The sequence below is a fragment of the Quercus suber genome, unplaced genomic scaffold, assembly GCF_002906115.3.
Source record: "Quercus suber isolate HL8 unplaced genomic scaffold, Cork oak 2.0 scaffold_85, whole genome shotgun sequence".
NCBI classification, from domain to species: Eukaryota; Viridiplantae; Streptophyta; class Magnoliopsida; order Fagales; family Fagaceae; genus Quercus; species Quercus suber.
The window spans coordinates 1,566,455-1,580,824 of record NW_027069550.1 but is presented as its reverse complement, the minus strand read 5'-3'; the positions used below and the strand labels follow the sequence as shown (position 1 = coordinate 1,580,824).

Genomic DNA, 14,370 nt, shown 5'->3' with positions numbered 1-14,370 from the left:
TGTAATGTGTTGCCTCTTACTTATTTTTTTTTTAAATGCATACATGCGGTCACAATCATTAGATATCCACTTTTTTAAAAGTAAATAATAGGACCTATAAAAAAAAAATCAATTATGAAGCAATGTGGGGAAATTTGCATAGACATTGTGAAATTGTTGCTAAAAAGATAGTAAATACTTAAAATCAATATCTATCTGTCTATAATATATTATAAAAGTTGGATTCTTACAACTAGTGGATATACAAAATGGGGTCTCTTTGACAATGCATAAAATAATGACACATATCATCTTTTATAACTTCTTCTATCTATTAGGTATGATATGGAAAAATAACGTCTCATGACAAACAACCACCAGTATATATCAAACTTTTTACTATATGTTATAAAAAAAATATTCTTAAATGCACACTATAAATTTCACTATTTTAATAAACCATTCTTTATCTTTCCTTCAATTTCTTTTACTTATTACCTATTATATCTCTTGAAAAATGCCAATATTTAGTAGCATATTTTCTAATTATAATATCAAGTATTTCCTCCACTCTTTAGCACTCCCACTACCCTTTTATGTTTTTATCATTCCATCGTTACAATTACTCGTACACATATCTACTTTGGCAATGCTTTTAGACTTCCAACCATTATGCTTATATATATATATATATAAAACTGTTTTTTGGAATACTATTTAGCTTTATTTTTCTCAATCTCATCTCTTCCATATGCAATTAATAGTGTCTTTTGTTGGCTATATTTTATAATATATAATACAGTAATAATAGTAGTTGTATACTTTAAATTTTAATTCGAGCAGCCTACTCAAGGACTGATGTAGCTTAGCTAATTTACATTTTTTGTTTACCAAAAATAAATCTTAATTTGAATAGCCCCTTAATAATAGGCATTGGAATTTTTCTATAAAAAAAAACTTTGAAGGCCTCGCTCTACTTTATCACAATTTTATTTATTATCTTAGTTAAATTACCAATTTGGTTCTTAACATTTACTGTACAGGTCGAAATGGTTCCTACATTCTAAATGTGTCAGTTTTTTTAGTATTTAGTCAAAATAATCAAGTGGTAGATGGAAAGAAGTTTTTTGTGACTAACAATAATATTAAAAAATTAATTTTTTATGCTTCCTAAATTGCCACATAGGTTGTCAAATGTCTTTAGTTTGAAAAATCAATATAAAATAAAATACTTGGAATTATAAATTAAATTATTTTTAGAACAATTTTCAAAATTTTATTTTCCTCTTGTTTGTGTGGTTTTTTTTTAGGCATTTGAAACTTTTGTTATGGTTAGTTTCCTATGGTTTATTTTGTTTATGATTTATGTATGCTATCTGAAAGTTAAACCCAATAATCAATAATCAATATTTATTTACAAATCTACTATGTATTAGAATTGTTCTAGTTAAAAAAAAAAAAAAAAAACTTTTGGGCTTGGATTGATATTAAACTTTGAGATAATATATGCACCAAAATACAAATAAAATTGATATGGATTGACATTAAACTTTGAGAATATGTGGACTTTTCAAACGGTATTTGTGGTATTTAAAAAAGGTTTAATACTTTTTTTTTTGGGTTATAGATGTCTAACGAGTCACTAATATAAATCTAGTTTAGAATACTGATATTATTATTTTCGTGAGTGTTCTAATAAGTATTACTGTTTACTGAAAAAAAGTTTTTAATCTCTTTATTTTTCTACAATCAACTGAACACACATAAAGAAAACTAAAACATCTTCTATCTTTTTACTTTTCTATTTTTCTCCTTATTTTCTATTCTACCATTTTTTTCTATCTTCTAACTAAATAGACCCTAAACTTAAAAAAAAAAAAAAAATCTTATCACAAAATAATTATTTTACATATGTGGATCCCATATTCTCTCTTGTAATACCTTTTTCCTTTTTCAAATTTTTTTTTAAAGAGGCAAATAAAAATAAAACATAATTTAATTAAAATATTAGTATTTTTGAAAAACGAATTGATTAGATTGAAAAGGTTGTTTGTTTGTCTTTTTGTATTTTTCTTGGGTTTGTAAGTTTGTTTGTTTTTTTATTTTTATTTTTCCTTAAAAATTTGAAAATTGATAAATTTTTAGAAAAGGAAGAGAAATAAAAGAAATTTATTTATTGCACAAAAAAGAAAGAGGAATGATTAGATTACCACTCTTATTACAATTTTGCATAAGTATTTAATTATAGGTGATAAAATTGTAGATTTACATGAAACTACCATTTTTACTCAACAACGCAACTCTTAGGTATAGAAGCTTCAGCAAAAATGGTAACAAAAAATATGGTCCCAACATTAAAAAAAAAAGAAAAAAGGGAAACTTATCTCTGGCCAACTATCTTCTCAAAAAAGAAAAAGAAAAAAAAGAAAAAAAAAAAATCTCCTGCCATTTGCCAGCTACAAGTCATAAAGGAAGGCAGTCATATAATTATTAAAGTGGGACTCAATAATACACTCAACATATACACGAACCATTTAGCCAAAAAACATATACACGAACCAAACTATACCCCAGTACGCACCATTATCATTTATCATCAAAAGTCATGCCTATGAAAAAGTGAGGGGAATAAACAATGGTGGTGGTAAAAAGTGAGGGAGAAGAAGGAATAAGGCTTACCAGAAAGGAAGGAAGGAAGGAAGTGAAAGAAAGAGAAAAAGGAGAGGAAAAGGCATCTCCGGCTCTGTTATTATGGCCAGTTTGCTTGGATGGAGGGATCATGTCTCTGAATCTTGGGTCAGCTGGCTTTATTTTGTATCTTCATTTTCCGGTAACTCTCTCTCTCTCTCTCTCTCTCTCCCCCTCTCTCTCTCTCTCCTAACTCGATCCTCCACTGTTCTTTGTAGTAGTATTTCTATTATTATGCTTAGATATGCAGATTTCTTTGTGGTGTTCACTGTTCATTCTGTGAAAAAACTCTTTCTCTTTCTCCTCCGTCTGTGGACGGGGATCCGGATCCTCTCCATTTCCCTTTGAAATGGAGAGGGTCCAGTTCACGGTGAGGATTTGTTTGAAAATTATCGAGGGTCCAAAACGTGCCACGTCATTAAAATGTTAAAAACTCAACTCAACAAATTCAAACTCTGATTAAACCAAGGTTAACGCAGCATTTCCTTTTCTCTCACCAGACTACTCACCTGAAATTTCAAAGATCAAACTTTCATCTCCAAGGATTTTCTTTCTCCATCCCACGGTCCTCACCGTCGCCGGTGCCACCAGCCATCGTGCTATTCTTTTCTCTCACCAACCCATCTGAAATTTCAAAGTTCAAACTCTCATCTCAAAGGATATTCTCTCTCCATCCCACAGCCCGCACCGTCACCGGTGCCAAAGGATGGGAATGGGTAAATGCGCTTGTTTCAAGGTTGCTTATGTACTCCAAGGTATATATATATATATCTAATCGGTTTCTGTTTTTATAATTTTTTCGCTTGTTTGCTTGTCTATGTTTGTGGGTTTTAAGTTTTATTGTCTGATCAATATTATGTTGTATGTTCTATTGCTGTTGTGGTTATATACTTTGATTTATTGATGTACTGGTATGCTGTTTTTATTTAATAGATGGGTTCTTTGTTGGGTAAACAATTTGTGGATTTTCTAGGTATGCATCGTGTGAAATTTTGGATTGTGATTAGTTAATCTGTTAAACTAAAATTTTGGGTATTTAGTTTCATAATAGAAAGATATGCTGTTTTTATTTAATAGATGGGTTCTTTGTTGGGTAAACAATTTGTGGATTTTCTAGGTATGCATCGTGTGAAATTTTGGATTGTGATTAGTTAATCTGTTAAACTAAAATTTTGGGTATTTAGTTTCATAATAGAAAGCCCAAAGTTGTTCTGGTATTGTGTTTAGTTACAACTCACTAGCATCGGGCTAGGGGGACTCAAATCATATCATGGCAATTTTGGTCAGTCTTTTGATGGAATATTGCTTGTGTTTATTATAATTTTCTGTTTTTATTATGCTCTTGATTGCTCCATCTTTTGTCATGGGTACACATCTTTCTTATATTAATTTTTTAGGTTGATTAGTATATTTAATTTTAGGTCCTTATGGTTTTATACCTTTTTTAATTATTGAACTTATCGTTTACACTATATCTATTATCTACAACCACTGGAAAATCCTCACATATTAAACAAATTTTAAATAATTGAGGTTATTTTAGTGACACCGCCATCATTGTTGCTTTGTTTTGCTTTGTGATAATGCTTTCTTAGGGTTTTTGATTTTCTTTGGAATTGGGATTAGTTTATGTGCTTAAAATTTTTATATATTATCTCTGTGTGTGTGTTTTATGCTGTGGTTATTAGAATGTTTGGTTCCATTTTTTTGGTTTGTGGGTATTTTTTTTGGTCTCACTGTTATGTAAATGTTTGTGCTTTTGCATGGATTTTGATTTTATTTTTAATTGTTCACTTTATTATGAAAGGTTTGAGGGAATGTATTGTGAATGTCTCTTTGTTTTCCCTGTCATGCCACTGATTGCAGAATTGGGTGTGTGTAAATTGTCCTTTAAATCTGCAATAAGGTGAGCAGAAAAAATATTCTTTATAAGGTGTAAATTATGTGCCATGGTGAAGGTTTCTATATTCATTCGCTTTTGCTTAATACAGGATGTTGTGAGTGGTGGACAAAAAGATCGAAACAGGTTGCCATGTTGGAGTTTGATCGCATTCAGAAGTCAATGAGTGTTATTGTCTGGGAGCCAACTGGGCAAAACTGACTTCTTGTCAAGGTAAGTGTTATATTGTTGTCTTACTGGTTTTTGTCAAAAGGATAATGTCTAATGTATAGCCCATCTCCAAATTTCTTTTACAACTTGGTTTTGAATTTTGTTATTGCTGTTGGTAAAATGAGAAGAAAATTAAATGGTGTCTTTAATCTTTTCCTTCCAGTTAAGTATTGGTGGGTTGATTTCATTCATAGGAAGTATTGACTAGATAATTGACTTTTTATATTGTATGTTGTAACATATTATACTGATTGGACAAACAATAGAAATGTGTAACAAAGATTTGATAGCATCATAGTTGTTCAACAGAATAGGTTCCTTCGATTACTATCAGAATATGACTGGACCTTTTCTGCTTTGGTTGTTGACATAAACGAAGATTTGAGCACAAAAGATGAGAAAGAGATGAGTGTAAGATCTCTATTGAGTGAATTATTATTGAATAGTATACAATAATTTTGGTTCATTCTTTCTTAAATTTGTGATCTTATTTTTCACTGGATGACCATTATCATTTTTTCAGAATAGCTTTATGTTGACTAGAAAAGGTTATGAAGAAAACAAACAAAATGTAAGTGCAACAATGTTCCTGGCTACAGCTTACGACAAGGCATCTGAGGCTTGGACCAGATTCTGTCCAAACGTATCGGTTGGTAGTTCCTTTAAATTCAACTTGGTTGCCTAATTGTTTAAAAGCTGAAGCATTCTCTCATATGTTAGTGCTTGCTAATTTATGGCGTCGGTTGGTAGTTCCTGTAAATTCAATTTGCTTGTGCTTATTTGACAATATTGTTACCTTTTTAATTAATATTCCTTTTCCATTAAAACATTTCTTGTGAGTTGTATTGTGAGAGTATCTTGATAGCTTTCCTGCAAACATTGACTTGGCCAGAAGGAAATTCTTTGGTATCATCTAGATTTTGCTCAGTGAAGACACTATCAACATCTATTTGCCTGCATCCGGTTCTTGTTTTTATATGTGCAAATAGTGTTAGATTTAGTATGGATTGTGTCCTATTCTATATTGACACATGGAAACTGTTTTACTCAAAAGGAACTTAAAAGGTTGGTGGCTTATGCTAGAAGCAGTGCAAACTTGTTGAACAAACTCATCTTGCAGGACCAGATTGATTCCTATAAATGGGAGGTGAGTCTGAAACATTTGTCAGGTTTTAGAGGGTTATGGTTTTTTAATTTTTTGATTTCTATGTACATTAGTTGTTACAGCATCATTTTTTTCTTGCAGTGCCTTTGGAGCTATGATACATCCCAAAGTTTTAATACCAAAAGAACTTACTTAACAAAGAAGCATCATACATTCATACCAAGAGATGGGGCAAGTTGTTTAACACGAGGCAAGTGAAGTGATCAAGCTAAGATTGAAAATTGTAGACTTTGGATGGAATGTATAATCAAAAAGTGAGAGGTGGAATGTATAGTCAAGCAATAAGCAAACCAATTGTAGAAGTTTCATGTTATTATAATCAAAGTGTTTATTTCAATGGAATTCTTGTCATGTGATCAAAGTATACATCTTAATAAAATTTGTTCATTTTTTTTATATTAAATTCGCTTATTGTCTACTCTGTTGGATTGAATTTTGATTGTAATGCCAAGTAACTCATAGGAGTGCAACCCAAGTACACAAATTAGCATTTTGGCCTTAAACTGCATTGCACATGTGTACTTGCCTTAGAAATTTAAATAGTGCTTTATTGCAAAATAGTGCTCTTTGTGGATTGTGCCCTTTTAAAGCTGCTGGGAAATTTAAATAGTGCTCTTTGTGCCCTTTTAAAGCTTAATTGCCAATTTGCTGCTCTTTGTGCCCTTTCAAAATTGCTGCTGTGAATGTGACAAATAATAATGGTTAATGGTTGTTATGATTACATCTTGGTGCATTGGTTATTATATGGTCACCTGCATATTCAGTTTGAGTGTATTAATAGTTTAGGTTCCATTTTGCTGCTTGGCAGACACACATGATGTTTTTGTAGTCTCAAATTGCTATCTAAAACAGGACATTCAAACCAAGGCAGAAACACTTCGCAACAATGCAATAAATTGGTATACAAGTCATAGATTAATTAAAAAGATCATGTTTCATTGCTAAAGTCTCGGATTACAGAGATAATTACACCAAAATTCAGGCTTTTTCCACTAATACCTACCAACACGTACCAACACAAATTCAGGCCAACACATACCAATACAAACATTCTGTCAAAACCTACCAACATACACAAACATTCTAGGTCTTCTACATTTATACCAAATTCCCACAGCACACTTTATTAATTGGCCCTAGCCATTTCATCTGATCCTCTAAATAATATTGCCCATCCTTGTTCTTTTCTACATAAACCAATTCTAAGTTGATCCCAGCAGCCTCAGCTACAGCTTTTGCTGTAGTTGTGAATTTTTGGATCCAGTTAATGTCCTTACCTCCATACAAGCATACATCTCTCCCTTTTGCCATCTGATAAAGAAGCAACATATTAGTACTATAATTAGTGAGTTAATAAGAAAAAAAGTGCATATATATATATATATATATGCACGCACGAGTACAAACCTTTAATAAAAAAATTCCATCAAACCCTTTTTCTTACATCTAAAAGACTAAAATATTGTACAAGAAAATTACCCCAGTTCTTTGTTGATTCAATCCTCCACTGGTTGCTATTAGTACCGATTGGGATGTGTTACGGCTTCAACTTCTGAAATTAATAAAATATAAAATAATCACAATTAAACAAACAAACAAACAAACCCAGCATTCTACAAAACCCAGTCAATTTTTTTTAAAAAAATATATATTTTAATCAGAAGCTTACTAACAAGTAACAACACATGCTAGTTAAAAGCATGGTATGATATCATGATACTGATTATACTAATCAGAGATGAGACAAAACCCTAACAAGCGAAACCAATAAAAGAATTTTGAAAACCAAGAGAAAAAAGGATAAGTTGCACTTAGTACGCACTTGGAAATTTGTTGCTGGCATTGCCGCATCCATGGTAGAATTTGGAATTTTTCGAAGTCCAAATTTGTTGCACTTAGTCCGATTTCATCCCTCGTTTCTAATGTCATTCTTACACAGCGAACCCATCCCCACCACCACCACCATCAAACCCACACATCCCATAACAAAAAATCAGCCACCCATAAATCAGCCACAAATCAAAATCAACCACCATCGGCTACCCACAAATCAGCCACAATACCCACAACAAAAAATCAAAGCAAAAAAGGAAACCCCAGCAACCCCACTCCACCACCGCTGCACTACACACCACACCACCACTAGTAAACCCACAGCCAAAAAAAAAAAAAAAAAAAATCATAGAGCCAGTAAACCAGCACCACCATAGACCCACCACGCAAAATACCTAGATTTCCAAGACATTCTTCAAAGGTTTACTTTTGATAATATCTGTAATATCGCTTTCGGGTTCGACCCGGCCTACTTGTCGCCCTCTCTTCCACAGACCAAGCTCGACTTAGCCTTTGAAAACGGTATCAAGTGTAGTAGCGAGAGGGGGAATACGTTATTCCCAGGCGTTTGGAAAATCAAGAAGTTGTTGAATATTGGGTCAGAAAAGCGTCTCAAGATCGCAATCTCAGAAATACGAGGGTTCGCCATGACCCAGTAAACCAGCACCGCCGATCTCCACGGAACAAAACCAAGTCACCGATCTGATAGAGAGGGAGAAAGAGAGCAAACCACGGAATCCACAACACTGCCGAGAGAGGAAAAAAAAAAAAAAAAAAAATCATAGAGCCAGTAAACCAGCACCACCATAGACCCACCACGCAAAATACCTAGATTTCCAAGACATTCTTCAAAGGTTTACTTTTGATAATATCTGTAATATCGCTTTCGGGTTCGACCCGGCCTACTTGTCGCCCTCTCTTCCACAGACCAAGCTCGACTTAGCCTTTGAAAACGGTATCAAGTGTAGTAGCGAGAGGGGGAATACGTTATTCCCAGGCGTTTGGAAAATCAAGAAGTTGTTGAATATTGGGTCAGAAAAGCGTCTCAAGATCGCAATCTCAGAAATACGAGGGTTCGCCATGACCCAGTAAACCAGCACCGCCGATCTCCACGGAACAAAACCAAGTCACCGATCTGATAGAGAGGGAGAAAGAGAGCAAACCACGGAATCCACAACACTGCCGAGAGAGGGAGAAGGTTGCAGATGCGATCTGAGAACATATAGGAAGCAAACATGATCTGAGAAAGAGAGTTTGAAATATTGAGATGGGTTTGGTGAGAGAGAGTTTGAAAGAGGGTTTGGTAGAGTCTGAAACAGTTTGTCCGGTTGAGAGTGCCTCTAGTTTAAGCGGTGAACTTGAGTTAAAGTGTGTTTTAACTGGGGTTAAGTGTGGTGTTAACCTTTTAAATGATGTGGCAAGTTTTTGAGCGTGGATTATCCCTAAACAAATCTTCACCGTTAACTGGAGCCTCTCCATTTCAAAGGGAAATGGAGAGGATCCGTATCCCTGTGGACGGTGCCACCGACAGGGACTGAGGTGAGTGAGCGCAGCTAAGGTCATTAATGTTATTAATCAATGCATGCACCCAAATTTCTATATTTATTTTTTTAATAGAAATTTTCTATATTTTTATTAATAGAAACAGCTTAGGTGTCCCATTTAGGTTCATTTAATGTAAGTTTCGCATGGGCTTCTCTTAAACAAAAAAGAAAAAATTGCATGGGCCCAATACGCGTGAAGTTTGTTTTTATTTATTTAATTTTTTTATTTCTAAACTTTAAACTTTTTTTTTTTTAATTTTTTATATTAAATTTAAGGGTTTTGATTGAAAGTTGTATTTGCAAAGTACATGGGTAAAAACGAGTGAAGTACAAAACCCTGCAAACCTTTCTATCGAGAACTCTCCTTCTATTTCTCTACTTCTAACGAGAAGACCCCTAAAAACCCTAAGGTAAAACCGCAAAAAAACCTGTGTTCCATCAAGATGTTTGCCGTAGCATCGAGAACTCGAACTCGAACTCGAACTCGCACTCGCACTTGTAACCCTACCTTCAAAATATATCACCACCTCCCTGAAGAGATCATCAAAGACATCAAGAGAGAACATGCCCTCGAAGTTTGGTTCTCCAAACAGATCAATAAGGGAAGGATAGGATAGGATGCTCTCAGATCTGATGAGAATACGGCCTCAGATGCTGCCAAAGAACACAAAATAACTTACCTATCAAAAACAAAATAACTCTCCTATCCAAAAGTTCTTGGATAAAAACCATTGTTATTTATTCTCTGAAAATCAATTTTTATGTTTTTGTTTTAGAGAATGTTAGAGAAGCATGTCTTTCTTGATTTGTTACACCTGAAATTATTACTTTGAAATATTTTTGTTGTTTTCCTATGTTGGATGAAGATGAGGATGAGGATGAGGATGAGGCCTGCTCTTCTCAAGTATGTGAATTGTCCTGTTACTGCCTTGAATTATTAAAGCTTGGCTTTGTAATTTGCTTTAAAAGATTACACATTGATTATGCGAATTAGATTTACTATACATGACAGTTTTTCTTCAATTTATTGTTCTTTTATTTATTGCTTTGTTATTTGCGAGCAAGGCGGTGACCTTAAGCTGCCAAGGCCTTGTATCTCCAGAGGGTCGAGGTGACTGATTAAAGCAAAGCGCCACATAATATAGCTATCATACGTAGATAACTTTTGCTTATGCGTATCAAACATGCTAAAATATTATTTTCAAGTGTTTTTACATATGTTGCATTAAGAAATTAGGTGGCTTAATTATTTTCATATAGGCTCAGCAAGTTTTAGGGTTTTTCGCTCTATTAATTATTCTAACAATAGGTTTTACCACAAGCTTGTGTAAATTGATTGATCTAACAAATAAGTTTTATAATCTTTTTAAGAAAAAAAAAAAAAAAAATTGCATTCAAAGATTTTTTATTCATGCATAAAGGGATTCTTATGGACACTTTGAGGCTGTTTGCCACCTTTTTTTGGTCACTCAATTTCCGTCACTCATCACTCATCACTTATCACTCAATACTCATAACTCATCACCCATCACTCTAAAATTAATATCCGTTGGCACATCACTGAAATGCAATAACTCAACATTTTTCACACTATTTTGTGGGCCTAGCTCTGTCACCCACTGCAACTTTTTTTTTTTTTTTTTTTCACTGGGTTCGGTGAGTTTCCCAATGAAAAAAAGAAAAAGAAAAAAAGAAAAAGAGGAAGAAACCCAGGGACGGTGAACCCAGGTGGGTAAAAAAAAAGAAAAAAAGAAAGAAGGAAGAACAGGGACGGTGAACCCAGGTGAAAAAGAAAAAAAAAGGAAAGAAGGAAGAACCCAGTGAAAGAAACAAAAAAAAAAAAAAACCCAGCCAACGGAAACCAGTGAAAGAAGAAGAAAAAAAGGACCAAACCCAGAAAGTGAAAAAAAAAAAAAAAAAAAAAAAAAAAACCAGACCCAGAAAGTGAAAAGAAAAAAAAAGGATAAAAAGGAGCAAAAATCTGACTGTGGGACCCGCTGTGTGATGTTATTTACAAGTTTGCCATTGAAAATAGAAAACTAAAAACTGAAAACAGCCAAAAGTTGTTTTCAGTTTTATAACTCATAACTCAAAAAGTAGAGAATTGAGTATTGAAACAGAGTTATGAAAACAAAGAAATTGTGCAGGCAAACGAGTATTCTGCTATGGGTCCCACCATTTTTAGAATTGAGTTATGGAAACTGAGAATTGAGTTATGAAAATTGCCAATCCAAACAGCCTCTTAATCATTTACAATATTCATTGCCAAAAAGATAAAAGGAAGGACATGTAATGAATACCAAGAACCTTAAAAATGTAGCACTTGGATGAATGCTCCTTAGTGCATTGCAAAGGCACTATTTGGCATGTAATAGTTTTAACAATAGCTTCAAGCATTCATGGCAAACCTATGTAAAGATTAGATTGAAGACCTCCATGTCCATCTGACTTCCAGGTGCTCCAATTAAGAGATATTTGCAACAATTTTACATCGAAAAATATACTTGAGGCCGAACATCATCACTCATAAGAAGGGTGTTTCGGTTATATCACCATAAAAATTAGACTACATGATTGGTAGACTAGCCTTTCTCATCCAGCATAAAGTAAAGGGTTCTCTCTATAGTCATGCTGTGGCATACTGAGATTGTTCAAAGAAATAACAAACGGTTTGCAAGCATACTATTATCTTTTAAACTGTTTTAATGTATCAGACCATATATCTCTTTGAACATGGTTCATGAGTAGTGAAAATCTTGTTGACATAAATGTTATACAGCTACTACAACAGTCAAATGAATTTTCCATATTGAAATTCTTGACATTTTTTGTCATGTTAGGTCAGAGAGGGTGTGAGAAAGTCAGAGGGAGAATCATAAAAAATAAAAAATAAATACCATTGAAAGGAAGGGGCTAGGGGTGCAAATCTGTAAACATTCCAATAGCATCCATCTCCTAACCATAGCTTTAATAAACAATATGACGCATTTATGTAAGTAATACATACATGCATATGCATTTATGAATCTTTGGAAGCAAATGAAGAGAAAACCATTTAATTACCTTTGAAAGGAAGGGATCAGGGCAGCCTTATTTGTAAACAACTCCAACAGCAGCTCTCTCTCCACTAGAGCTTAGACAAACTATGTGGAGCTCCAAGTCATACCTGAAAGCAGAATTAGAGCATTAAATTTTAAACCAAACCAATGTATGGAGTGGGTCGTACAAAAATTAGTTAGCCCATAGATGTATAAAATGAAAATAGAAGGCAAACAAAAACCTTGATCCATTGAATGTAAGCTCAGATGATGAATACAATTATATACAGTAATAGATTTGATTGGCATCCCCTTTCAACATCACCTGATGAAACATCCATTATAGAAAAAAAAAAAAAAAAATTAGCAATATATTTCAACTAATTTGATACCTATATTACCCATTTACAAGCATGGAATGTTTTATCATGACAACTACAAAACCGTCAAGGTTGCATATATGTATAAATGTATACATACGTACACACAAGTGTATGTGTGTGTGATTGGGTGTTACATCTTTAAGCAACTGTTTGCCTACAAGCTCATTTGTTCATGAAAGCTTTTTAAAACTCAATTTTTCTACGTACAAGAATACTTTAGCCCACTTTCAACCAAAAAAAAAAAAACCATTATGCTTATGCCAAAAGGACAGGAGTTAGAAGGATCATATATTAATGTGTTCCTCTGATGCTTGTTTTTATAAACAGAATAGGTTGGTCATTGAATGAGTAACCTATCAAGGGTCCAAATGGTCCGAGTAGGCGGGCATGCAAGTCAAGCATTCATTAGCTTGCAAATGTTAAATGAATTGGTACTTAACAAAAATCACAGCCATGAATTAGGATAACAAAGTATATCTTCAGTGGCAGGTAGCTCACCGTAATACCATGTCCCCTGTTCTTCACAACAACCCGAGCTGGTTCATAATCCCCTTTTAACTTCGCCAAGCTAATAAAAACCGGCACCCTTCAGTCCAGAACATCGATAGGAGATAGCATTCATCCATTAGCACAATCTTTCCAATCTGGATCAATTTGGCACCATTTATTTGGTCCTTCCCAGTTCCTTCAGTAATAGAAAATGGAGTTTCAGCATCTGTAAGGCATGAAAAGATAGTTCAAATACAATGATTAGAGTGATCATCATCTGATATTTATGATCTTGATATACTATGATCATACACCACTACAGTCTAGCTCAAACTGGTTAGAAGTGCGTTTGGACTTCCTAGAATAAAATTAAAATCCATCTTTTCTGAATGTCGCGCACACCAATTGTTATTTCTCACATAGTAAATAGGATGGTTGATAAGTACTGATAACAGGCCCATTCGGTAACATATGGTGAACACTGAATTCAATAGTCCTTTCATAACTAGGTGAAGTAAAACATAATATTCCATAGCCATGCAACATCTGAATGAATCTATATCTTTAAAGATAAAACACTATCAAAATAAAATCTTACAAAGAAAGTGAAGTAACAATGTGGGGAGCAATGACGGAACTAGGAGGGGATTTAAGTTTTTTTGGGGGGGGGGGGGGTGTTTGTTAAGGATTTATAAAACTACATTGATACAGGTTCTCTAGAATTTGATCTATACTCACTGTCCATTTGGCAAAGATCATTTTTGCCAACTTATTTTATTATTTAACTTATTTTTACTACTATTTATCAGTTTCACTGCACTTTTTAGTACTATTCATCGGTTCCACTGTACTATTTCCACTAACTTTTACCTTTATTTACAGTACTTTCAAGTTTCAACAAAAAACTTTCACTTTTAGCAAAATAAGTGGATCTCAAACAGACTCTCACTCTTATGATAAGGTTTCTCCACAATCTCACTTAGCTACAAATACATATTTCAAATCATTAACAGCAAAAAAATAAAATTCATAGTCAACAAGAATCAATCTAAGAGATTAATCTAAATATATAAAATGTAAACATGTAATTCAACTCATTCATTTTATAAAAAAAAAAAAAAAAGTATTTTCGAATAAATCA

General features: G+C 33.4%; 1 protein-coding gene, 1 long non-coding RNA gene and 1 pseudogene across 12 annotated transcripts; 1 reads left to right on the top strand and 2 right to left on the bottom strand.

The window, feature by feature from the left end:
- Positions 1-2,317: 2,317 nt before the first annotated feature.
- LOC136061250 (uncharacterized) lies at positions 2,318-6,345 on the top strand. Of its 11 annotated transcripts, none has more exons than XR_010629204.1 (7): positions 2,325-2,809; positions 3,168-3,422; positions 4,475-4,573; positions 4,659-4,780; positions 5,087-5,188; positions 5,301-5,924; positions 6,024-6,345. XR_010629204.1 is itself a non-coding variant. In XM_065774061.1 (7 exons), the coding sequence occupies exons 4-7, from the start codon at positions 5,183-5,185 to the stop codon at positions 6,138-6,140; spliced, it is 342 nt and encodes a 113-aa protein (XP_065630133.1). In that variant the 5' UTR covers positions 2,454-2,809; positions 3,168-3,422; positions 4,475-4,780; positions 5,157-5,182; the 3' UTR covers positions 6,141-6,345. The 11 variants fall into 11 exon arrangements, 6 of the variants coding, with proteins under 6 accessions (XP_065630133.1, XP_065630132.1, XP_065630128.1 ...); XR_010629205.1 differs by having other exon boundaries at positions 2,330-2,809; positions 4,534-4,573; XM_065774061.1 differs by having other exon boundaries at positions 2,454-2,809; positions 4,475-4,780; positions 5,157-5,188; positions 5,301-5,426; positions 5,832-5,924.
- A 512-nt stretch (positions 6,346-6,857) lies between these two features.
- LOC111992645 (uncharacterized) lies at positions 6,858-8,528 on the bottom strand. Its single transcript, XR_002880860.2, has 3 exons — positions 7,765-8,528; positions 7,422-7,494; positions 6,858-7,253 (listed from the first exon to the last, which is right to left on the bottom strand). It is a non-coding gene; the product is annotated as an uncharacterized LOC111992645 (long non-coding RNA).
- Positions 8,529-12,217: 3,689 nt separating this feature from the next.
- LOC111992674 (alpha carbonic anhydrase 6-like) lies at positions 12,218-13,974 on the bottom strand (annotated as a pseudogene).
- Between the last annotated feature and the right edge of the window lie 396 nt (positions 13,975-14,370).